The following is a 27462-nucleotide window of genomic DNA, read 5'->3' on the forward strand; positions in this document are numbered from 1 at the left end:
GGAACTTGCAGTTAGGCTACACTACCAAAACAACGCAAAGGTTTTGTACATTTTTAAAACACAAAAGATACAGCAAAGTAGTTTTGCTTGTGGGATTTGTAGCTCATTTGGTACAGCATTGTGTTGACATGCAGCGCAAATTTTGTGTGTTTGATTCCCAGGTACACACACCTCTTAAGGCAAAAAATACATTTCTTTGGACAAAAATATGTTTTAAATATATGCTAAATACATTGTATAGAAAGTAAAGGTCAATTAACCTAAAACTCGAGCTTTGGTTTGTCTTTTTTCAGATTTCTTTCAGCTATTTTGGGGTTAGGAGGAACCAATAAATATATCGGTAATAACCAAATATTTTTCTTTGAACGTAAAGCAGTGCAATTGTCCATGTTTGTGTACAACAGGTTCCAGTTTCACAGAATAAAGTATTATGGTGCAAAAAAAAGTGGACACGTATGTGGACACACCAGGTTTTAGGAGGTTAAATATATTTAGAAAATTCAAAAAATTATACTTTAATAATAAAGTATAAGTATAAAATGTATACATGTGTATTAAATATAAAATTATTTATATTTACAGTTGAAAATATATTTATTTTAACCTTTTCAAACCTTTTCAGTTTACAAAATATACATAAATGACCAAAAAATATTGGTTAAAATAAATTTTTGTAAAAATATTTCAAAATGTATTTCAGTACATATATTTTTGGAGCATTTTTTGTTTATTTTAAAATATATTTAAAATTATAATTTAAAATATATATATTTTTTCCATATGGGACATAATGTTGTATTTGTTAACATTAATAAATGCATTAGCTAATATGAACTAACAATGATCAATATAGTTTTTAGCATCTTTGTTAATGTTAGTTAAGTGCCAATACAATATTATTCATCTTAGTTGTGCATAAAATAAAGTTAACAGTTACAGCTTTTGATTTAAAAAACTGTATTAGTAAATGCTGGAATTAACATGGATTAAGATTAAAAAAGTAGGCCTATTGGTCATTGTTAGTTCGTGTTAGCTAATACATTTACAGATGTTAACAAATACAACCATATTTTAAAGATTTTTTATACGTTGAATGCATATGTCGTTTTGGAAAAAAGGGGTCTGTCGAATGTAGAAATGTAAATAAGATTGACAGCATCACTAATGTGCAGTAGTGTTTCATTACCAGCAGAGGGCGCAAGAACTTGACGGGAAAACGCAGGTAGATCTAGCTTTTATGTTTATATTTAAAACAACGTATCTGTTCTTGTAAAGCCATTTTTAAACATATGTTATAATATTTACTTTGTTATAATAAGTTATTTATTGTTATTTTTTATCTACACACAGTTTCGTGTAAAATGCACGACCTTGTGTGTCGTTGCTCGGCGGTAAACGTTGGAGAATGGAGATGAGGAGCTAGGAAAGAGTCAATAGCAGGGAATGTGCCTGCTCATCCAAACGCTCAAAGGGTCATGGAAATGTCCAGGTCAGTCTACTGGAACACAGTTCATCAAGTTTAGCTGGACCTTCTCACATGTTTCCCTTTTCTTTGTACTCTTCGCAAACAAAGAGAAATTTCTGTGTCATTTGGCAACAAACATCATATAGAGTAGATTACAAACTGTTTTTCAGTACCACACATTGTTTAACAAACTCTTTATTGTCGCTCATACATTTCAAGACATTCAGTATTCGAAATATTAAAACATTAGTGTAGTTTTTCTGTATATAAATATTTTCTCATTATACTGTAGTAGGGTGTTGATCCAGTTATATATCTGTTGTTAAATCACAATGTTTTGGTCCAGAAAGAAAATCAAATATGCTTTGACAAAGAAAAACAAAAAAGGATGTATACAGCAAATATTTTTGATTTGGTCAGAAAATCTGGAGATTTACTTACATACCTACAAAATGTGACTGTTTTAAAGGTTATTGTATTGAACATAATCTGAAATTACCACAACTTTAAGAGATTACCACTTCTAACTTTCACAAAAACTGACTGATTTTGTAATTGATATAGCATACAGTAGGCTATACAGTATTTGATCAAAAAACATAGTGACAATCTTACACAGAGTATGATGAGTCATTTTAGCTCTAGAAACTTTATAATAAACAAACGTTGTAAGATTATGTAACAGGGCTGCTTGATTATGGGCAAAATCACATTCAGGATTGTTTAATATGATTACTCAGTGACTTTAAAACATGCATTTATTTAACCTTTTTATTAAGTAAGTGTTGTCAAAGCAGTGCCTTTCAAGCACATCAGTCAAGCAGCCTGCAATTTATTATTTTATTTGCACAGTAATTGTTTTTAATTTAATTGTTCGAATAAAAAATTGAAAGTCAAAAACAATTAATTGCACAGCCCTATTAAGTATGTGGTTGAAAATGTGACCCTGCCTGTGAAAACAGTCATTTTTGTGATTGACTGTTTTTTTATTTATATAAAAGTTTGTGAGTAAATAACTTTGATATTTTTAATATTGACTGAGTAAGATCATGTCAAAGATTTAAATCAATGAATGATTAAAATCAAACTTTAATGCTCCAAATCTCATCATCATTAGATTATAAGACATTAGCCTAGATTTCACAAACAGGGTCAAACATAAAAAGGTTTGCTCATAATGGGCCAAAATAGCATTTGCCTATACACTGGTTCTTAATACTTTTAAAAATCCAAATGTGTGTGTGTGTTATCATTTGTAATAGATTGAGATTGTCCCTGAGCATCACTGGGCATTAGCTGTAGTTTATATTAGACCACAGATTAAGTGCAGTAACACTAACCTTGAGTCTATATTTGTTAATCATGGTCTGATAGGCCTGATAAGAATCCAGCTTTACACACCCACAAACCTCTCCAGCGTTCATATTTTTAGCTCTGTGAATTGATCTGGCTTTGAACACGAATCAGTATTTTCTGATCGCAGAGAGATGATAGGTTTTTACATGCGAAAAGAGCATTGTAGTTGTTAAATCAAAATAAGATGTGACTCAGTCTTTAAAAACCAAGTTAAGTCATTTTTGGTGATTTACTGATTTCTACATAAAATCGTTCTACATAATGTAAAGGATATAGCTTATGTATTATAATATAATATAATATAAAATAATATAATGTAACCTTGATATCTTTAACTCATTCCCTGTCAGCCTTTTTTTTTTAAAGTTGCCCCCCAGCTTTTTTTGTGATTTTCACAAAAGTTTCACAAAATGCCTTCCAGGAAAAATTTTCTTATTAAGTATTTAAACATACAATATATTTAAAATGAAAGAATAGACCCTCTGCTTTTAAACAAACAAATAAACAAACAAAACGGAAAAAAGTTTCATCCTATCCTCATTTTTTCCTTTTATTAACCTCTCAAATATGGGTAGGTTTCTTCTAAAATACAAAATTTTAAGCAAAAACCTGAAATAATTGTATTTTTGTAAAGGACTTTTGTTAAAGATCAGATTCAGAACTATGAGCAAAACATACACGGACTTTACATTGTTGTGAAAATAGTTGATGCTTCAGTTTTTTATAAATTGAGCCCCCTGGTGGATAATAGCAGAATTATAGATTACCGTAAAAACTCATCAGGGAAGCATCATTGGCAGGGAAACATTTTCTCTTAATTGACAAGATAACTTGTCAATGGTGGGGAAAGAGTTAATACTGACTGAATCCATGATCTCTAAAAGCCAATGTTGCCATTTGAAATCACCTAAACAAACACGCCCCTACCCCAATAGAATCTGGACCTTCTTTTGACCCGCCCCACACATACACAACCCAGGCAATGATGTCAGTTAGTAGACACGCCCCTTACTGCTGATTGGCTACAAGTGTGTTTTGGTACTCGGCCTGACTCCCTTTTCCAAAGTTTTTTCAAAAATCAAGCACCCTGCCTTTAAAATCAATGATTGAAATCACATTTTAATGCTCCAGAGCTCATCATTAGATTATGAGACTTAAAGCTTATTTCACAGACATGTTTCACAAATAGTCAAAGAAGCTGCATAACAATGGGGTTGAAATTTCTGATACAGTAATAGTGTATTAAATCTGTGAGACCAAAACACAAAGGGATGCATTCTCTGGATTCACTAGGTTGACTAGAACTAGGGAGTGTTTAGATTTTGCTCAAGGGAGCCCTTTGGGATGTATGAGGGAATCACTAAATTTAGAATAGACTTGTGGAATAAATTCTGGTCCTCATTGCAGTTTATTTTGGCCAAACAATTGGACAGGAAGAAAACATCTGACAGACATTTAAAGCGACCAACCACCATTTTGTTTATCTGAAATAGGTTACACCACAAAAACAGAACAACTCATGAAAACACAGTAGAAACAGCGGAAAGAGTCAAAATGTTTAAAAGTAATAAGTATTGATTATTTCATAGACATAACTTAGAATATACAATTCATAGATATCATTTTTATTTGCTATTAAATAAATCAAACCAAACTCCACCAACTCTGTTGCTTTGTAGTAGATCATTGTGGACCAGTTTCCTGGACAGGGCTTATGGTCGTCCCAGACTAAAATGCTTATTTGAGATATCTTAACTTTAAACAGCTTGCACTAACATATCTTAAAGGATTAGTCAATTTTCTTAAAAATCCAGATAATTTACTCACCACCATGTCATCCAAAATGTTGATGTCTTTCTTTTTTCAGTCGAGAAGAAATTATGTTTCTTGAGGAAAACATGGATTTTTCTCATTTTAATGGACTTTAATGGACCCCAACACTTAACAGTTTTAATGCAGTTTAAAATTGCAGTTTTAAAGGACTCTAAACGATCCCAAACGAGGCATAAGGGTCTTATCTAGCGAAACAATTGTCATTTTTGGCTAGAAAAATAAAAAATATGCACTTTTAATCCACAACCTCTCCTCCTCCTCCGGCTGTGTGACAATCCAGCGCGACCTAACGCACTTGCGCAATGACGTGGAAAGGTCACGTGTTACATATATGAAACGCACATTTGCGGACCATTATAAACAATAAACCGACACAAAGACATTAATTAGTATCATTTGACATACAACAACGTTGGAACAGTCCTCTTTCTCCACACTTGTAAACACTGGGGCGTAATTTTGGTATGTCATCCGTGACCTCTTGACGTGATGACGTATTACGTGAGGTCGCGCTGGCGTGTCACAGGACCGGAGGTAGACGAGAAGTTGCGGTCCAAAAGTGCATTTTTTATTTTTCTTGCCAAAAATGACAATCGTTCCGCCAGACAAGACCCCCACGCCCCGCCTGGGATCGTTCAGAGTCCTCCGAAAATCCGACCTTAAACTGCATCAAAAGTGTTGGGGTCCATTAAAGTCCATCAAAACGAGAAAAATCCTGGGGTGTTTTCCTCAAAAAACATAATTTCTTCTTGACTGAACAAAGAAAGACATAAACACTCCGGATGACATGGTGGTGACATGGTATCTGGATTTTTTTAAGAAAATTGACTAATCCTTTAAAATATATCAGTGCCATTTTATTTTGTAAGGTATGTTTGTAAATACTACTTAAAGGCGGAGTCCATGATGTTTGAAAGCCAATGTTGATATTTGAAATCACCTAAACAAACACGCCCCTACCCCAATAGAATCTGGACCTTCTGTTGATAGACCCGCCCCACACATACGCAACCCGGCATTTGATTTGATTTGATTGGCTATAAGTGTGTTTTGGTAGTCGGCCCGTCTCCTTTTCCAGCGCGTTTTTCAAACATCGTGGACTCCGCCTTTAACTGTCCTAATATGTCCTAGTCCTAGTCCATGTCTGGGAAACCGCCTCATAATCACTTAAACTTATATTTGAGCATTATAGCATATGAAAAAGTTTTTGCTGTGACAGTAATTTCTTCATGCTTTAAAACAGCTTGAATGTAACTACTACATCATTGCTTCAAGTTTAAGTGGGTTACTAATAGCCGGACTATATCGGGTCTATAGTTAACCTATACGGTAAAATGACGGTTATTGCTTGCTGGGAAACAGCCAGACAAAAACCTTTATTTTTTTAGAAGCGTGGTGGTCTTACTAAGGCTGAGACTAACTTTAAAGTTCCCCTGGATGATCACTTTTCTGCCGTTTGCAGATCTAACAACCAACCAACCAACCAACATCCAGCATAATAAAAAGTATGTTGCCGAAAGATGATCTAAAAGGTACTTTGGAGACAAGAAGGCCATATTTGAATGTACAGCAGGTACACATCACAATCTGTAAACACTGAACGGTAACTTTACCGTTATCACCCGGCCACCTGCTTCAGTCTTCTAGAGTACTAGTGTTAGAGCAACATGCTGAACTGCGCAGAGACCTTATAATTCCTTCGCTCTTCTTGCGTCGCCTGGACTGCAGCGCCAGGCCGTTGACTGTCTCTGAAGATTCGCACCGAGCAGCCGCAGCAGCTGCCGTCTCTTTTATCTGCAGCTCCAAATGCTTCTGGATTGCAAGGCCAAGTTCTTCAGGGTCCACAGATGCACCGTACACCTCCCATGTCATACCCTCAGCGTCCCATTCCACCTCTTTCACAGGGCTCCTGTGACAATTGCGCTCTGTTGCCACAGATGCATCCAAGATAGGGTCTGCTCTTAAATTGATTTCCGGAAACAGGTGAGACATAGAGGAACCGAGGGAATTGGAGGACATGGTCTGCACGCCAATATCTCTGAGTTTATGTTCAGACGTCATGGTGGTGGCATCTTTTGTTGTCCTGTTATGGCCGTCATGATCTGGGCGGTCAGTTCTAAGGCAAGAGGAGTTCTGTCCATGTAATTCCGATCCACAGCAGTGTACAGCACTTCGACTGTCCAATCTGGTTTCGCTGACTGAGGATACGAGTGGCGGAAAACCGAGCAATCCGGAATGAAGCATTGACCTTTGACCAGCACACGGGCTTCCTGTGCAAGCTGGCCTTGATAGCAAATGTCCAGGACAGGGAACGGCACTGCAAACGTTCCTCAAGCAGGTGGTGTTCATCACGTGACCGGCACAGGCAGATCTGCGGCATGCTGATAGATGTTGGCTTTCACAGTTATTCGGAGCGTGGTCCACTGTATTCGCTACCTTCCCCACTGAAGAACCCATTCTGCAACAACTGCATCCCGAAAAGTTCTCTGCAGGTCCGCAACATTGACAGTATCCCTCCCTGCTCACCAGACCCTTCATCCTTAGATCCCTATTAGTGGATGGTGAGCATGGCACTCTTCTATGAGTCTGATTTTGTGCAAGGAGTAGATCTTGAGTCCTTCTGGGTGAGCCTTCAGTGATGCTCCATGGTCTAGCAGTTTCTCCATGCCAGATTACACTTTCTGAAGTGCTGTTACCACTACACATGCTCCCTTGATCATAGTCACACAAGGTCACAGGGACTCTCGTCGCCGGTCCGCCCATACTAGCGGGCCTTACTGTGGAGGCAGTGCTGCTGACACTCTTATGTAAATGCTGGTGGCACCACGGCACCTCCGTGTGTTGAAAAGATCCACTCACCATTTCTGTGGAGCTTTTGGATACAGAAATGATTGGTAGTTCATGGTCTTGAACCTTTTCACCTTCTACAAATCCAAGACTGATGCTTGGGAGGTAGATCTCAGATGTTGGGTTTTTTCCTTCCTCCATTGTGAAGTGTCTAGCAAAGAAGAAAGACAGAGAAGTTACGTTAATGTTTTTCATTTTAAAGTGACACCATGTAATTTTTCAACCTTCATAATACATTTTCAAGACCCTTGTGATAGTACCTCGACTTTAAATAGGTTGAATGACATGTCTACCATAGCCTGACGGGGTCTGTATCACTTTTACTCGTATTTTAAAACTTAAGGGTTTCTGGTAGTAACCAGAGCACAAAAAAAACTACAAAATTCGACTGCTTTACGGCATACGTCACTTCCTCCACACAATTTGTTTTTAACGTGAATTTTGCTGGAGGCTTACTTAAGGAATGTAGAGAGCAGCTTTTATTATGTGACTCTGTGGCACAGTCTTTAGTGTCACGGACCTATGACACGGGCGACCCGGGTTCGATTCCCCTTTAAGGCCATTTTTTTATATAAACTCTTGATTCATACATAAATGCGATGTTCTTTATAAATGACGGCGATTATCTTGCATATAGTTCCCTGTATTCACATGCGGTGTTCGCGTTTTTACCTTTCTTTTACTGTGTCTATGATATTTACATTACAATCCAGGATGCAATAGCAGTCAAACTTGCTCAAACTCACACAGTGTAAAACCAAACCCTATTCATTCACCAATCAGATCCGAGCGTTTCTCTCTTCTCTCTTCCTCATTTGCTGCGTTCCGCTGTCACTCACGTGACATATTACAAAGCGGCAGCCTTTAGGTCTGCTTGGACCACATCGGTTTACTTGGATTTGGAGCGACAATTTTCACACAAAAGAGAGGAAAAACGAGCGCCATTGCGGAAAATCCTAGTGGCGAGGGAGAGAGAGAGACGATGCAACAATATTTGTTTGGGAAAAGGCAAGGAAATACTTCTGGTCGTTTCTCAATTGGAAGGCTGCAGCCTCCGGAGGTCAAATATGCAGGCTGCATACGTCATCAAGCCTGGTTTATTAAGGTAAACGGAGCATTACATTCGCAAGTCATAAGCATACTGCAACAATTTACGATTTACTATGTATAATAGTCAACTTTGTAATTGTTAATATTGTGAAATAAAACAGTCTTGATGACGTATACAGCTTACAAATACGACATCTGGAGGCTGCAACCTTCAGATTGAGACATGGCTTCTGCCACGACGAGTTCCTCATCAGAAAGTTGTAACATGACTGCGTTTCTCCCTGTTGTCTCAAAATGTTGATCGTTTAGCGTTTTAAATGTTTAGTTTTTAGTTTAGTTTTAAGGTTGGCCAGTTCCTTTCCTTTGCGACAGTGCCGCGGCGCTTGTGGGCTCTAGGGGCGCTAGAAGTGAAAAATACATGTCTAGCACCCCCTAGTGGTCAGGCAAGGCAAAGGCAAGGCAAGGCAAAGTTTATTTGTATAGCACATTTCATACACAAAGGTCATTCAAAGTGCTTTACATAGAAATGAGAAAACAAAAATCAAAGATACATGAATTTGAAATATCAATTAAAAGAAAATAAATGTGATTTTAATAAAAACTGTTTAAATGTGTGAAAAAGAATAAAACAGGAATAAAAGTATAAAACAGTTAAAAATAAGAAAAAAAGTTTCATGGTGTGCCTTTAAGTGCCTGCAAAAATGTACTATACAATTCATAATTTAATGTTGTATTTGCACGACCCTTATACGCACAAAATTATTTTTTTCCCACTGAAGGTCGCAAAACAATAATAAGGGTGTAGCTTGATGAAGCTGTGAAGGCGTGTGGAATCATGGGAGATGTAGTCTTCTCCTTAACTGCGGAAAAATTCGATTTACGTCCTACGTAGAATTTACCCCTGTTGCACCATCTAGGCATAGCGTACGTCCGAGACTACATCTTATGTCTAGTCAAAGGTAGGGATAAGTGTAAAGTGTTGACTTGTTTCTATGGCAAAATAGAAATAATTAAATTGACAAGATGTTGGCACATCTTATGCATATGATTCTCGTGAAATTAGACTTATGAGGCGACATGAAACATTTTGATAAAAAAGTAAATGCAAAGTAAGAGTATCAAAATAAGAAGCATACAGTTACAAACATCTCTTCACGTACTATTTTGCACATGATTTTAAATTACATCATACAAACCAATTTTGTTTTTTGTTTTCACATTTAAGGGGAAAATTTTAATTACCGCAATGTGTCCATGAATGGATTTTGGTTCTTTGACATGGAAATATAATTAAAAAATCTAAAAAATAAAAAGCTTCAGTGCATGTTATACTATAAACATTTACAGTAAAAAACATGTGGTATTTGGTGATCATTGGTAAATGTAGAGACAATAATAAGGAATATAAATGTGTCCAAGAAAAATGTTCTCATCCTCCGCAACAATTTAAATCATTGTTTAAGCCCTCAAGGAACTAACATTTAAAAAAAAAAATTGTTGGAAGGGACATAATTGACTGTGACACTCAAGATGGCTACCAGGTAAGCAGTTTTTATTTTTTCTCTCCTGATAAAAGTTTAAATTTTGTTTGTTATAGTACCTAGACAACTTTTTAGTTCTCATTACCGAAACATGAGTTTGTAAATGCATATATTTAATGTAATATCATGTTGTGTTAATGATCATTTTTGATTGATAATCTAAAAAATGTAAATAATTCTGTAGGAAATATTTTTTAAACAATCTAAAAATAATGGTTATTGTAAGTTCAGACAGTAATCTTATATGTGCAAAAAAATTGGCTTTAAGGGCTTTAGAAAAAAAATTCTGGATTTCGTCAGAATCACCCATATGCGAGCACTAGGCTTTCATGCATGCAGAATGAGAGACCACCAATACATTTTTATATTATATAACACTTGGATATTTATAAAGAAAGAGTATAAAACTTATTAAAAGCTGTGTTTAATTTTGTTTTAATTCAGAATTGTTAGATTTAATCACCAAATTATTACCTTTTGTGCAAACAGGAAAGGCTTTCTTTTAGTTAATGTGCAGGTTTGATGGGTCTGCACCTGACGCAAGCATCTTGAGGGACATCGCACTTGTAAATGTGTGAGAGGAGGGAAAGCTCTCATTTCTCATCTATTAGCTGGCAGCAGTAAATGTGAGTTTGTAAGCGTCTCAACTATCAATGTGTTAAACCGGATACACAGGGATGCGCATCGTGTACGCTGAGCGTAGTATTAGATGGTGCAACAGACGTAACATTATTCACAAAGCCTTACATAGTTAAGTATGACGTAGTGCTGACATATTGCAACCAGCCAGAATACTAAACCCAACTTCAGTCTTAAGATCGCTACAACATGGGCCTGTCACCTTTACTTACACAATAATCCATTTCAGTCAGGTGATGCTTTCTCTCCACAAGAGTGGTACATTGGATGATATGAACTCTCCCAAAACAATTGAAAGTCTATTAGACTTCAAATGATTGCTGTTGAAGCATGTGTACTTTAAAGCCATCATTTTCATTCAAGCACTATTTTGATATACAATTATTAAAAAAACAAACAAGAGAAAGTGCCCTAGAGAGCTTTGATTGAATGTGTGGCAGGCCTGTTCATGTTTACATCGCACGTTAGACACCCGGGCAGATTCTTTTGGGCAACACTTTTGGGATTGCTGATGATCTGTCACTCCCTACTGTCAGCACACACATGCAGTACTGCTAACTCATATGTGGCATCCACAGTAGGCACTCATTAATACTGTACAACAAAAACCTATAGCAGTTTCTTGTTATTTGTTATTTAGTTGAAACATTATTTATTTATATGTATGCATTTGGCAGACGCTTTAATACAAGCAACTAACAGTACATTTAAGATATACATGTATCAGTATGTGTGTTGTGTTCAATAGAAACTGAACCCATAAGCTATTACACTGCTTTCGCAATCCTCTACCAACCAAGCTACAGGAAAACCAATCCTTTCAACCGTTTGGAGCAAAGGCAAAAGAACAAAAGTGTCATTTCAATAACCCTACGATTCCTAAGTCAGGTGTGATTCTGAAGCCTTTGTGTTAACAGCCCAGAACCGGTTGCAACGATCTCTTCATGTCCCTCCGTCAGTATTTGTTCAGTTGCATCATATAAAACAAACTTCCTAATAGGTTTTTGTAGAATTGAAACATGTTACATTCACAGACTTCCAAACTGTATAGCTCAGTGGTAAAGCATTGGGTTCAAACCCAGGGAACACACATATTGATAAAAATGTATACCTTAGCTGGGTCTCAATTCAAAGGCTGGGTCCTTCAAAGGATGTGTCCTCGAAAGAGAGTACTCGTTCTTTAGAGGTCACAGCCTCCGAAGTCCGCGAAGAGAACTGAAATGAGACGATCTAGCGTTCAGAGGATCAATAAGTTGCGTACAGATTCGCTGTCCAATCAGGGACACAGAGCTTATCAAATCCGTGTGTTTCAGGAAGAGAGTGAAAACAATGAGATGTTTTATCTACATACACTGCGGGTCCCCTTACATGTAAGTCGCCGACAAGTTTCTACAGTAGCCCTAAACAAACTGTTTACAGAACGCATTTCATCCCTACGTTGTCTCAGACAGCGACATGTTTGTCCTGTGGCGGCTACCATATGGGTTTTAAAATTGAGGGGTGACCTTTGTTTGCAATTTGCAATCTCACCACTAGATGTGGCTAAAAATTAACCCACACCACCTTAAACTAACCAACAATATATCAAATGAATCAACCTTAGAAATATATGCAACATAAACAGAATAATATTAAAGGATTAGTCAATTTTCTTAAAAAAAATACAGATAATTTACTCACCTCTATGTCATCCAAAATGTTGATGTCTTTCTTTGTTCAGTCGAGAAGAAATTATGTTTTTTGAGGAAAACATTCCAGGATTTTTCTAAATTTAATGGACTTTAATGGACCCCAACATTCAACAATGTTAATGGACTCTAAATGACCTCAAACGAGGCATAAGGGTCTTATCTAGCGAAACGATTGTCATTTTCGGCAAGAGAAATAAGAAAGATGCACTTTTGGACCGCAGCGTCTCTTCTTCCTCCGGTCCTGTGACGCGCCAGCGCAATGCACAATACGTCATCACGTCAAGAGGTCACGGATGACGTATGCAAAGCTACGCCCCAGTATTTACAAGTGTGGAGAAAGAGGACCGTTCCGACGTTGTTGTATGTCGAATGATACTAATTAATGTCTTTGTGTCAGTTTATTGTTTAAAATGGTCCGCAAATGTGCGTTTCATATATGTAACACGCGACCTTTCCACATCATTACGCAATTACGTTAGGTTGCGCTGGCTCGTCACATACACAGGCGGAGGAATAAGAGAAGTTGTAGTTTAAAAGTGTATATCTTGGCAAAAATGACAATCATTTCGCTAGATAAGACCCTTATGTCTTGTTTGAGATCATTTAGAGTCCTTTGAAACTCTGTTGAAACTGCAATTTTAAACTGCATTAAAACTGTTAAGTGTTGGGGTCCATTGAAGTCCATTAAAATGACAAAAAACCTGGAATATTTTCCTCAAAAAAACATAATTTCTTCTCGACTGAACAAAGAAAGACACCAACATTTTGGATGACATGGTGGTGAGTGAATTGTCTAGATTTTTTTGAAGAAAATGGACTAATACAAAACATAACTTATATAATAAAGATGCATTTTAAGGGTTCAACCTAAGCAGCCTTTGAATTGGGTGAGCCTTACAGGACTGCGACGCAAAAGAGCACCTATTGTCAGATTTACATTTTTACATTTCCTTTGGTGTGTAAGTGTGTATTAGTACATGTTAACAATATGCAAAAGGTACAAACCCCAAAGTAAACGATGACGCGAGTTATCGTCTCCAACATAAATCTCTTTTCTTGGACTACAACAAACACACAGATTGTAGGCAACAGTTTACTTCCTTCGACTGGTGACGTAGAAAAGACAGACATTATCATAATTCCTCCTGCTTTGGACTCACACAGCCTGCAAGTTAACTCCTGTTAGCATTGCATTGTTAGTGAATCTTTCAAACATGGTAAGAAGCGTAATATTTCCGGCTGACGTCAGAGGTATCCAGGCCAATCACAACGTACAGATTAGCTGGCCAATCAGGGACACAGCGCTTTTCAAATCTGTGCATTTCAGGAAGAGAGTGAAATCTGAAGCTACAAAAATGTACGGTATGTGAAAAATGATGCCATAAACCACGCAAACACATTGCATTATACCAAATACACAATAACGTTGTTTTTTAGCAATGAAATAGGTGCACTTTAAAATATGTTTTTCAAAGGTTGCAGCCTTCGAAGTTGCTTTGGATATAAGTGTCTGCCAAATGCATAAATGTAAATGTAAACATAGCCTGGACGGGACTGCATTAAAGTGTTCACAAGAAGATATTCAGCTCTGTGTATAGTTCAAGAAGTGAATCATTCAGCTCATACAATTGAAGCATACACACAAACAGAAGTTGATATCACAATATACATATTAATATCAGGATATTATGTGTTAAAATCAAAACAAGTGCTAAAAATGTATTTAAAATCCAGTTTACATTGAAAGGTACTGCCTACTTCATTCACGATAAAACTAGTAGTACTACTTTTTTAAGTACTAAAAAAAGTAGTTTTTATTTTTTTTACCATAGAAATTAATTTTTAGGTTAATTGTTCGATATTATGATAACTTTCGATGCAGAGCAGGCAATGATCTTGAAAATAACCTTTACTAATTGACCAAAACTCAAGCAGCAGACACAGTGCCAGATGTTATCTCCACACAGTCATCATGGGAAAACATGACATTCATCTACCCAACGCATCTAAAAATAACAGACAAGGTCCACCGGTAACCCATCTCAACCCATAGCCTACCCCCACCCCTACAGACAACAATACACCTGCAGCGGGAAACACTTGTATATGTATACACACACACTCCAATAGACATCATTCCAGATAATAATACTAAAGCAAAGCCATCTCACCTTTTGGTCTTGTTAGCAAACATACACGGTCCATTAAGGCCTGTTTGACATTCTCATTTTACAACCCAGTATTGCAGGCGGCACTTGCCTTACACCGACACAGGTAAGTCAACAAGCCCTCCTCCTTCCCTCCACACACACATGCAGACGTACCTACCTCCCACTTCCTCCTCTCGCTTCCTTCCCCGCAGACCAGCCAGCTTGTCTCCTCTCCTCCTCGCGCTCTCTCCGGTCCATGTGAACAGGACCGAATGGGAGTGCTGTCAGATTATCAGCTGTTGCCATCTGATTACACACACCAGGCTCTGATTCAGAGAGGAAAATCCACGGTGGAAGGGGGAGGAGGCGTGGAGAGACACGGAGCGAAATGGTGCGATGGGAAGTCGAGCTGTGTGCCCGTCAGGGGGTGGGGGATCACGGTTGCTTGGGATTGTGTGTCTATGTGTGGTTTAGAGGAGAGACAGGTGAATACTACCTTAGTCAGGAACGGAAATCAGACAAACACGCACAACTAGTTACTCCGTCTCTCGTTTACACACGCGCGCAGCCTGTGGCTCTTACTCATCCCATCTCAACCAGTCCGTCTTCCCGTTGCTATAGAAACAGGCATGCTCGATAGGAGCATGATGAATTTTCATTTCTCTTTTTTTAAGTTGCCATGGGAACAATAAAAACAGCCTCTTTGAGGTCCTGGGGATGCTGGGAAACCATTATGATATTTCTTTCTGATTCATCTGATATTCCAATACATGCAGGATTCAGTTTGATTATGATATTAGTTAAACAACAGTAAAATCGCAAAATGAAATAGCAAAATATATTTTTTTATATGTATGAATTTTTTGGTAACATTTTACATAAAGGTTGTATTTGTTAACATTAGTAAATGCATTAGCTAACATGAACTAACAATGAGCAAAAGCATTTTATTTTAGCATTTATTAATAAGTTTATGCCAGTACAACTGTTCATGTTAGTTCATTGTGCATTAACTAACGTGAACAGTTCCAACTTTTGATTTTAAAAATGTATTAGTAAATGCAAAAATTAAGATTAATAAATGCTGTAGAAGTATTTTTAGTTTATGTTAGCTAATGCATTAAGCAGCAGTGGCTCGTTACTGCTCATCCGTATTTGTTGTAGTGTTGTAGTCAAGACCACCTAAACCGAGACCAAGTCAAGACCAAGACCAAGACAGGCCGAGACCGAGACAAGACTAAGACTTTAAAGGGTCGAGACTGAGTCAAGACCAAGATCATTGCAAGTCACTGCATTAAAACACTGGAATATGCATATGATTAGGCACTTCTTGTGTGTGTGTGTGTGTGTGTGTGTGTGTGTGTGTGTGTGTGTGTGTGTGTGTGTGTGTGCGTGCGTGTGCGCGTGTGTGTGTGTGTGTGTGTGTGTGTGTGTGTGTGCCATTAGAGAAGTTGATAAAATATTCAAAGACATTGCAGATATGTGGGAATTTATCTTTTTCTATAAGCAAATAAAAGTGAACAAACACTAAAGAGCTGAAATCAACTTAACCATTTAGTCTGAACTGTCTTTCCATGGCTTAATATGCAGGTGTTAATAAAATTAGAAAAACTGTCATTGGGAGAAACTTAAACAATGACAACTTCATATGCCAAACCTGAATAAACTGCATAAAATTAATGATAAAAAATAAATTTGTGATGTGCCATTAGTTGTGGATCTTGACCGGTCTTGAAATAAAATTCCGAGTCCTCTTTGTCTGAGACCGAGACAGAATAAAAACGCGGTCGATTCCAAGAATGAATGAATGAATGAATGAGCTTTTTATTGCCAGGTATGTTTACACATACGAGAACAAGACGAGACCAAGACCTTTAAAAAGTGGTCTTGAGACCGGTCTCGAGAACTAGTTTGTTGGGTCATGTGAACCATGTGCATCACATGTTTTGTCAAACAGGTTACAACCACATCTGTAAAAAAAAAGGTTCGTTCAAATCCATTTAACAGCCACAATTTAAAAAGAAGTACATATTAACAATTGATTATAAGGATGTATTTGTTAACATTAGTCAACGCCCCTAGCGGCCGGCGATTTCTTTTTTTGAGGGCGTACGATGCGAAGTTCATCACATCATGTATGTAGCCCGTCATGTGTGTGGTTCGTCATTTCAAAATATGTGTTTGTTGCGTCATGTGAACCATGTGCATCACGTGTTTTTTATAAAATAGACTCTCATGTTCACAAAATACACGCAAGACACTCCCTTAACACTAAACTCTGATTACACATGAGATTATGCGAGTATCAGGCAAGCGCGAGTGTCTCTTTTATCATGGACCCTTTGGACGCGTCTGCAGCGGGCACTTGTTTTGACAAGACATGTGATGAACATAGGTTCACTAGATGCGCCAAACATATTTTGAAATTACGAACCACACACATGACGGGCTACATACATGTTGTAACGAACTTCACATCATGCGCCCTCGAAAAAAGAAGTCACCGGCCTCCACTGGCATTAACTAATGTTAACACATACAACTTTAAAAAAAAAATCTTTATAAATTGTAACTGTTAAATGAAGTTGAAAAAATATTTTTTTCTCTTTACAAATGTGATAGTAACCTGTTGCAGTAACAACATCTTGTTGATATCATAACACAGAAACTGTTTGTGTTACCTTGAGTCTGTTGAATCAGGTAGGTGCATTTCCTCTACCATTTTTCACCATTTTGTGAACCAGGCTTAGTAATAGTTAATCCAAATATGAAAACTCTCTCATAATATCTGATATTTACTCACCGTTTACTCATCCTGTCATGATATTTTCTTATATGGGCTTCAAGACAACCCCATATAAAAAATTGTTATGTAAACGAATGCAATTCAAGCAATGGTACATGTAGTATTTATGAATTGTGTATTTGTGTATGTGTACACATTTAAACATATATATATATATATATATATATATATATATATATATATATATATATATAAATATATGTATGTACATAAAATTTCCAGCAGATGTAGCCATCAAGCCAAATATTGAATTCATATAAAGAAATCAGAACATTTAAGTATACAAGTTGAGTCATAATAAATAACGTGAAATGACACAGGGAATAAGTATTAAACACACTTTGTTTAATGCTTTGTAGAAAAGCCTTTTGCTGGTCTCTCCGTAGGAGAGGCGTCTAGAAGCTGTAATCACCAACAAGGACTTTTTTACGAAGTATTGGGTGAGGTGTGTTCGGTGCTTGTTCCCTGTGTCATTTCACTTTATTTATTATGACTCAACTTGTATACTTAAATGTTCTGGTTTCTTTGTATGAGTTCGGTGTTTGGCTTGATGGCTACATCTGCTGGAAAGTTTGTCTCAATAACCCACTTTCACATATACACTGTTTAGGTCGGCTCAAATGACGTGTCGCTCCGAGTACGGTGCGTTTGGGTCAGTGTGAACACAACAGCCGCACTCGGGTGCGCACTAAATGGCCGCTCCGAGACCGCTCTAAACAGGTGTGTGTGCGTGCGTGCGTGCGTGCATAAGTGTGTGTGTATGTGTATATATTTAATGCAAAAATATGTTAAAACCCTCTTAAATTTGACTTGAAGGTATTGTGGGAACAGCAGTCGTGTTACCTGATTACAGCTCTTGATAAACTTCCCTGTTGTCCACAAGTTATTCATTAACCCTTTGCGAAGGCTGCAGGTCAACTAATCCAAATGATTTTTCATCTATAAGCCAAACTGTACTTATACTGTACTTAACTGGTAGCGCATGGTTCTCATGGGTTCGATACCCAGGGCATACACGTACTGAAAGCTATAAACTTTTGCTTTGGTTGAAAGCATTTGGATAATACATAAATGTTAACATTGGTGTCTTTTATAGCTTTTCATCATGCTAAGGCACACCCCTGACCTGGTTGCTTTCAACAAATTGGTTTCATTGGAATTTCATTAAGTTTGTTAATTGCATTAACCTTCGCAGTTTGCATGCTCGCTGCATGCCCAAACTTGGTGTTTGTTTGGTAATGAATTCTGTAACTGGCTGAGTGGATATCAGGTCTTTGCTTAGTCTAGCGCATGGTGTTGATTAACTAACCTGGGAAGACTTAGATGACCTGTAGTGCCGAACTACAGTGTGACCCAACACTGAATCCGAAACTTTCTGTCAATGGGACATCGGGGAGAATGCCAGTGAGACTGGGCATACTGGCAAAATGGGGAAGCAGTGACTGGTGATTTACATTGGCATTAAAACGAGAGACAATTTATCCAGTTGGGATTTATACAGTGACTGTCTATGGCTGGTAAGTAACGGACTATTACAACATGACATCATGTTTGCTTTATCAGGCTGCAAATATTTAAAGATTGTCATCTAATAAAACTTAAATTGTGTCAGATATATGAAAGTATTAATATGTATGCTAGTATGTTAATGTTAGTATGTATAGTATAGTAAGTTTGATGCAGGAAAGTGACAGTAATTTTAATTTAATTTACCAAGACTCTGTGCTCTTACAACCTTCATGTGCTATTTATCATCCATTTTCTTACAGTCAACTGCGCCAACATACATTTAAACAAATGTTGTAATGAATTGTAGCATCGTGTTTAAAACTAAAAGACAAAACCCAAGCAGTAGCCTATAATGTAATGAATTTTACATTTCAAATAAATGATTCACCCTTTAAACACTTGAGAATTAAAACTATGGGTATTAAATAAAAAACATACCTTTTCAAATTTCCTTTAGGGTTCTTCTTGTTCCTTCTTCACAGAAAAATATAATCGTATACAATGTATTTGACCTGGAGGATAAACTCTAGTTGTTTTAGAAATGCTGCGGTATTACTCGAGTACTGGCGATATAACATGCCCCACCTCTTGCATGCACCACCAAAGTGTGTTGACATAAGACACTTCACACGTCTATTTAAAATGAATGTCCGGAGAAAGACTGTCCAGTTGTTTTACACAGTAGGTTGAATTAATGCAAAGTCACTTTTTCCCCTGTATAAAACACAAAGTGTGAGTGTTTATTTTGTGCCAGTAGATCTACTTGTGGCATTGGCTTGTGGACTGTCTGCAGCATTTTTCCTACTTTTGCTTGCTGGCTTATCAGTCTATCTATTGTGGAGGAAGAGGCAGACCCAAAGGCTTTACCAGGGACTGATACCAACCACCCCCACAATCCCACAATGCACCACTCCAGTACTCCAGACATCACAGAGCAGCAGCTATGGGTAAACAACACCTGTTGCTTGTGTGGCGATGTCAAATTGTGTTAATAATTTGTTTACACTTTGATGAAAACACATCAAATATAGTGTTTCTGTAGCTCAATTGAAGTGCAAAGGTAATCGGTTCGCAGGTAAAAATTTTACACATTTGTTAGCTAAACTTTTAGTAAACTTTCCTCAACTCTTTCCCTGCCAGCATTTTTTTTGTCAGTAAGTTGTCAGTCAGCGCCAGCATTATTCATGATTTTCACAAAAGTTTAATGCCTTCCAGAAAATTTTCTTCTTTAAATATATGAATATACAATATATCAAATGAAAGAACAGACCCTCTGCTTTCAAAAAAAAAAGTTTCATCCTACCTTCATTGGTTCTCTTTTTTATCACCTTTCAGATATGGGTAAGACTTTTGATAGAGATCAGATGCAAAGCGATCTTTAAAACATACACTGAGTTCTTCTCTTTTATGTGAGGCGTTACTTCCAGGGTGTAAAATTTGCGGAAGTGCGCCACCTGGATAATAGCGGTATTGCGGAAAGCCGTACATTCTCGTCATTGGCAGGGAAACATTTTCTCTTAATTGATGAGATAACTTGTCAATGGTGGGAAAAGAGTTAAGACGTATTCACTGTAGTAAACTGTCAAAAAAAAGGTCAAAAAATGCCCCCTAGCTGTCACCGGACCAAACTGTAAGTCTGGGAAATTTTTTTATAGTGTTCCTGATTCACAACCTGTGGATGTTTTTAATTTTAAAAGGGAGTTTGGGAACTTACTGCAAAGCACAGATGACAACAGGTTTACTTGAGACCACACAAGCTAGCATGAACGTAAAGCTAATCTTTTACATTATAGCGATGGCGCTGGTTGTGACGATTCTCTCAGACCAATCAGTAATCTACAGTGTTTTCGCGTCACATTTTGATATAAACTCAGGTCGCTTGGAACCCCGACTGAGTTGGTACTAAAAAAAAGTATTGGGTACTACGTACTGCACCCAGTGGAAAAAGCTCCCAAAAGTAAGCTGACCCGACCCAAACCGTGGGGTAGTATGCAATGGAAAAGCGCTATTAGAATATTACTTAAGACCAATACAAAGAAAAGATTTTTAGAAATCTTGGCCAATGGAAAAGTATAAACATGGAAAGTATGAACATGTACAGCCCTCAATGCTTAGTTGGTGCTCCTTTTGCCTGAATTACTGCAGCAAGTCAGTGGCACTGCTCAGGTGTTATAAGAGCCCAGGTTGCTCTGATAGTGGCCTTCAGTTCTTCTGCAGTGTTGGGGCTGGCATATTGCACCTTCCTCTTTACAATATCCCATAGATTTTCTATGGGGTTAAGGTCAGGCGTGTTTGCTGGCCAATTACGAACAGGGATACCATGGTCCTTAAACCAGGTACTGGTAGCTTTGGCACTGTGTGCAGGTGCCAAGTCCTGTTGGGAAAGGAAATCTGCATCTCCATAAAGTTGGTCAGCAGCAGGAACCATGAAGTGCTCTAAAACTTCCTGGTATATGGCTGCGTTGACCTTGGACTTCAGAAAAAACAGTGGGCCAACACCAGCAGATGACATGGCACCCCAAACAGTCACTGACTATGGAAACTTTACACTGGACCTCAAGCAGCATGGATTGTGTGCCTCTCCTCTCTTCCTCCAGACTCTGGGACCCTGATTTCCGAAGGAAATGCAAAATTTGCTTTCATCAGAGAACATAATAATAATAATATAATAATAAACTTTATTTTCTATAGCGCCTTTAAAGTAGCATCTCAAAGCGCTGCACAAGGGAAAAGTAACAAGCAATTATACAAGCAATACATAAAACAAGTCAAATATAAAACTACACAAAATAAGATAACATAACTTTAGACCACTCAGCAGCAGTCCAGAAGCGAGACACTTCTGATGCTGTCTGTTGTTCAAGAGTGGCATGCGGAAGGCCACAGCTGAAACCCATGTCTTGCATACGTCTGTGGGTAGTGGTTCTTGAAGCACTGACTCCAGCTGCAGTCCACTCTTTGTGAATCTTCTTCACATTTTTGAATGGGTTTTGTTTCACAATCCTCTCCAGGGTGCGGTTATCCCAATTGCTTGTACACTTTTTTCTACCTCATCTTTTCCTTCCCTTCGCCTATCTATTAATGTGCTTGGACACAGAGCTCTGTGAACAGCCAGCCTCTTTTGCAATGACCTTTTGTGTCTTGCCCTGCTTGTGCAAGGTGTCAATGGTCGTCTTTGGGACGAATGTCAAGTCAGCAGTCTTCCCCATGATTGTGTAGCCTACAGGACTAGACTGAGAGACAATTAAAAGGCCTTTGCATGTGTTTTGAGTTAAGTAGCTGATTAGAGTGTGGCACTAGGTGTCTTCAAAATTGAACCTTTTCATAATGTTCTAATTTTCTGAGCTACTGAATTTGGGATTTTCCTTAGTTGTCAGTTATAATCATCAGAATTAAAAGAAATAAACTTTTGAAATATATCAGTCATTCTGTGTGTAATGAATGAATATAATATACAAGTTTCACTTTTTGAATGGAATTAGTGAAAAAATTAACTGTTTGATAAAATTCTAATTATATAACCAGTACCAATATGTACCTCTGAGGTACTAATATGAGTTGTTTAGGGGCAAAGGTGTACTTGAAATGAGAATCTTACAGTCTTCAAATTTTCACAGGTCAGGTAATGTTCCTTTCATTGTGCCCCCTCGATTCAAGACAGCACCTCATTTAAGGGAGGAGAAAGCGGGAAGACAGGATGCTGAGGAATGGGAACACCATCCTGATCTGCACACCCAGCGAGGATCTTTATCAGTAGGCAGTACGTCAGCTCCTTAAAACTGAATCATGAGATTGTTTGATACGTCTTGTTCTGTCCTTCATTCTGCCTTTTCTTTTTGCTGTTCTTAAGGTTGGTTTCCTCTCGGTAGCTTAAGGCCAGACCTGTACCAGCTTCCAGAGGAGCCCAGCGAGTGGTCCCTGCCGAACGGCTCAGCTGTTCGTCTGTGGTTTGCTTTGAGATACCAGGAGGAGAAAGAACAGCTGGTTGTGTCTGTGCTCCGCGCCGCTAACCTGCCCGCTCGGTGCCAGGGTAACATCGCGTTGGTCAAACTGCAGCTGTTGCCCTCGGATGAACGTCGTCATCGTCAGGCCAAAGCACGAAGGAAGGGACGTCATCCGCAGTTCAACGACAGCTTTGTGTTTCAGGTTGAGAAAATGTTTCTGTCCTATACTGTAAATCAGAGGATAATGTATTGGTCATTAATGTACTAAACATGTAAACAGCTTTTAAAGTTTATTTGTGGATTAATTTGTCAAAACCCTTAAAACCCGATCTCTGGGTCTGGCGGTACCACTTTTAGCATAGCTTAGCATAATTCATTGAATCTGATTAGACCATTAGCATCACGCTCAAAAATGACCAAAGAGTTTTTCTATCTAAAACTTGATTCTTCTGTAGTTACATTGTGTACTAAGACGACGGAAAATTAAAAGTTGCGATTTTCTAGGCCGATATGGGTGGGAACTATACTCTCATTCTGACTTAATAATCAAGGACTTTGCTGCTGTATCATGGCTGCAGGAGGCGCAATGTTTTTACGCAGTGCCCGAAAATAGTGCCCAGCTATTGAAGGTTACCAAGGGGACTATTTTCAGGCACTGCGTAATATCATTGATTTCACATTGATTTTAATCTTTGACATGACCTTACTCTGTCAATATTAAAGATATCAAAGGTATATTATGACAAAATGTTCTTAATTTTGCATTATGCAGGAAGATGTTATGTAGAAAACATTAAATCACAAAAAAATGACTTTAGCTGACATACACATCACACATAGGGCCTTTAACCTGAAACCCTATGTCTGGCAACAGGTATCTAACAGCTGTGTGGACCAATGCTCTTTGCACATGAGCTTGTACACTGTGGAACAGAAGAAGCATCATCTACTGGGACAGATTTTGATACCCCTGAGACATTGTGAACTACAGGAGACAGCAGGCAAAGTGCAGTGGAGGGATCTGGACAATGAGTGTGATCAAGTATAATACTTCATTTAAGATTCTACACAGTATACTATGATAAACTTTGCTTAAGGTCAAGAGGTACATGTATATGTGTGCTTATCACTGCTGTTCTAGCCTTTGTCAAAGAACGGTGACATCCAAGTGTCATTGAACTACAATCTGTCTCTGGACCGCCTCACTGTAGTTGTTCTGAGAGCACGAGGTCTGCGTTGCAGCAGTGATGCAGGTGAGACGATTTTATGGTCCTAAATGTAGCCATCAAATGTTTCATGTCACACCTTAAAGTCTGTGTAAAGTAATTTCAGAGAATTGTAATTTTATTATAACTGTTAGAAATGGATTGCTGAAACATGTTACAAAGACTGTGACACTGTTACACTGTTACACAGTTTTCCACATTTCTGTGTTCAGGATTATTTGAGCGGGGCTAAAACAGTGGCTTGATGATGCACTAGGCCACTGAGCATGGCCCCTAACATAATCACGAGCATCTATTTAGGTCCTGTTCCAAATGGCGCACTTCATGTGGACTTTCGGTCTTGTGGCCTTACGCATGCTCGCTTAGTCTACGAATCCGTAGGTTGTCCCATCTATCATTTTTACCTTCGGAAGTGTGCTCATCAGTGCACCCCCTTTGCACCCCACTGCTGCAGGCTCCACCCACTTTATCAACCCAGATGTCCTTGCGAAAGAACAATCAGACGACGGATGGGAGGAGTTCACACTATTTCCGGTGTGACGCTCAAGTCTGTCCAAAAATATGACTGCCTAAAGCCCGGGATACACTGCATGACTATTGGCTGTCCCAGATGAAAGATTGACATCGTGAAACAATCGTCGCTATTTCTGTGATCGGCTCTTCATCGTTGGTCCTATGTCGTACAATGAGAAAGGTTCAAAGACGGCCATTGATAACTGCACAGTGTGTTTGCTGCTACGACCTGCGCACTTGTATTTGTTTACCACAAGCGCATGCTGGTGACTTTGCGCTTACGTGTGACGCAGCCTCCGAAACTTCTGTGTCATTATCATACAGTCTACATGCCTGTCGTACCCGAGTTTAAACGATCCATGATGCACAGTGTGATAAGGTAATGAAAGGTAATCTTCTAGGAGTGCAAAAATCGTGCAGTGTATCCAGGGCTTAAGGTTGTAGGGGTATTTGAAAGTTGAAAAAGGCCCTGTCCCAAATGGCACACTTCGGAATTGTGGACTTCCTCAGAGTCCACACTTTGATGACATCATGTAGTGCAGACCTTAGGGACCCTTGACATGAGTCCACAAGGGTGCACCAGAGTCGTATTTTGGGACTGACTTGAGCGTCACGCCGGAAATAGGAAGAGAAGTTGCCCATCAGTGTGAACTCCTCCCATCCGTGGTCTGATTGCTTTTTTGCAAGGACTTCTGAGTTGGTAAAGTGCGTGAAGCCTGCAGCAGTGCGGGTTTCGCCGAAGACCGCAACAAGGGTGCAAAGGGGGCGCTGATGAGCACATTTCGAAGCATAAAAATGATAGATGGGACAGTCTACGGACTAATAGACTAATCAAGCACACGCAATTTAAGGCCACGAGACCGAAAGTACACATGAACTGCGCCATTTCGGACAGGGCCAAAGAGACAGCTTTCCTGTAAGGGTGCGTGGTTTTAGCGCAGACAATAGACACACCCCCAGCGTTTGAGAACAGAGAAACCTGTTTTTCCAAGATTTTAATAACTTGATTTAGTTTTTTAATCATTCAAATTTGACTGGGTGGTTAATATCACACTTTTCTGTGGTATCACAAATTAAGAACACATTTCATATCAGACTTTACACAGACTTTAAGAACTCACCTGTAAAATGGTTGGGACAGGTGTGTGCGTCCAGGTCTCCCTGAAGATACATACTCAGGTGGTGAGAAACAAGTGGACCACCGTGGCCAAAGGCAACAATCCGTCTTTTAATGAGAGGCTTACCTTCAGACTTTTACCAACACAGCTGGACACAGCTTGCCTGACCTTGCAACTCCAGCAGCCAGTGACAGACGAACCGGGTAACTGTCTATCAATTACTATTATGATCATATGTGACCCTATTTGTAAAATCCAGACTAAAGTCTCATAATCTAAATATGAGATTAAGAGCATCAAACTAGTGGTCATAAAAATATGAAAATGTAATGTGTGCTTATTGCTGTGATAGGCCTTAAAGAATATATACTGAAATGAATTAATTTATTGATACTTTTATTATTTCGTATAAATAAATACCATTGATTTTAATCTTTGGCATGACCTTACTCAGTCAATATTAAAGATATATCAAAGTTATATTTTAGCAGTTTGTTCTTTACATTATGTAAGATGTAACATGTAATTCACAAAAAATTACTTTAGTTGCGTTGTCACAGACAGGTTCAGATATTATAGGGTTCAACCCCTGTAAAAACCCCTACTGAAAAAAGAATATTACTCCAAAAAAATCAACATTTCTGTTACATATGTATTTTGCAGTGTCGTTGGGTGTCGTGGTCATTGGACCGTTCATGTATGCAAGAGGCAGAGAGCTGGACCACTGGAACGACATGGTCAGCAAACCTCAAGAGCTGGTTAGACAATGGCACGCACTGGGAACAGTTACCACAGTGAACAGCATGGATCAAGTTTAATTCCAGCTATCCTCTTTTAAAAGAATGGTAAAGGGAAGTGTTATGTTATTGTTACCAATGATGTTAAACTTAACTTAGCACTATTAAACAAAGGGAAAGGAAATTTGTTTATTATAGCAGAAATGTGAGAATGAGGTTTGCTTGTAATTACAAACATTTGAATGAGAGGTTGATCGCCAAGGTCACATTTGAACAAACTGTGAATTAATGCATGCAGCAAAATATGGTTTTGCTTACACACCAAGCGTTCCCACACCATTTGTCCAATGAATTTGCATGACTTTTTACTTACTATCATTAATAAAACATCGAAACGCTCATTTTTTAGCCTGATGCTAATGGTCTAATCAGATTCAACGAATTATGCTAAGCTATGCTAAAAGTGGTAGCGCCAGACCCGGATATAGGCTGAATGGATTCCAAAACAGTAAAAATCAAATGTTTAACTCTAGTGAAGCTGAAAAATGAACCTATTTTAAAAAAAAAGTATAGTGTACCTTTAAGTGTTACAAAACCTTTGAACAGTAGTGTGAATGTCAACTAACTCTCATAAGTATTAATGAGCACCTATTTCATTGCTAAAAACAAGGTTATTTTGTGTATTTGGTAAAATACAATGTGTTTATGGTAAAAACACATTGTTTTCCACATACAGTACATTTTTGTAGCTCCAGATTTCACTCTCTTCCTGAAACGCACTGATTTTGTACAAAGCTCATTGATCTAAAGCGCTGTGTCCCTGATTGGCCAGCTAATTTGTACGTTGTGATTGGCCTGAATACCTCTTACGTCAGCCGGAAATATGACGCTCCGTACCATGTTTAAAAGATTTGGTCACGATGCAATGATAACAGGAGTTAACTTGCAGGCTGTGTGTCCAAGCGAGATGAATTATGATAATGTCGGTCTTGTCTACATCACCAATCCCAGGAAGTAAACTGTTGCCTACAATCTGT

General features: G+C 38.3%; 2 protein-coding genes across 6 annotated transcripts; one reads left to right on the forward strand and one right to left on the reverse strand.

The window, feature by feature from the left end:
* The first annotated feature begins 1130 nt into the window (after window positions 1-1130).
* Window positions 1131-26824, forward strand: syt15 (synaptotagmin XV). Of its 4 annotated transcripts, none has more exons than XM_073867113.1 (8): window positions 1131-1489; window positions 19645-19834; window positions 22545-22647; window positions 22738-23033; window positions 23706-23873; window positions 23973-24084; window positions 25712-25891; window positions 26352-26824. In XM_073867113.1, the coding sequence occupies exons 1-8, from the start codon at window positions 1476-1478 to the stop codon at window positions 26504-26506; spliced, it is 1218 nt and encodes a 405-aa protein (XP_073723214.1). In that variant the 5' UTR covers window positions 1131-1475; the 3' UTR covers window positions 26507-26824. The 4 variants fall into 4 exon arrangements, with proteins under 4 accessions (XP_073723214.1, XP_073723213.1, XP_073723215.1 ...); XM_073867112.1 differs by having other exon boundaries at window positions 1142-1489; window positions 22505-22647; XM_055176426.2 differs by lacking the exon at window positions 1131-1489 and adding an exon at window positions 18156-18895 and having other exon boundaries at window positions 22505-22647.
* On the reverse strand, window positions 5416-15143 carry LOC129421111 (uncharacterized). 2 transcript variants are annotated; one of them, XM_055176422.2, is made up of 2 exons: window positions 14751-15143; window positions 5416-7652 (listed from the first exon to the last, which is right to left on the reverse strand). In XM_055176422.2, exons 1-2 carry the CDS (start codon window positions 14876-14878, stop codon window positions 6290-6292), a joined length of 1491 nt encoding a protein of 496 aa, XP_055032397.2. In that variant the 5' UTR covers window positions 14879-15143; the 3' UTR covers window positions 5416-6289. The 2 variants fall into 2 exon arrangements, with proteins under 2 accessions (XP_055032397.2, XP_055032398.2); XM_055176423.2 differs by lacking the exon at window positions 14751-15143 and adding an exon at window positions 14594-14732.
* Window positions 26825-27462: the final 638 nt, after the last annotated feature.

The sequence above is a fragment of the Misgurnus anguillicaudatus genome, chromosome 4, assembly GCF_027580225.2.
Source record: "Misgurnus anguillicaudatus chromosome 4, ASM2758022v2, whole genome shotgun sequence".
Lineage (NCBI taxonomy): Eukaryota > Metazoa > Chordata > Actinopteri > Cypriniformes > Cobitidae > Misgurnus > Misgurnus anguillicaudatus.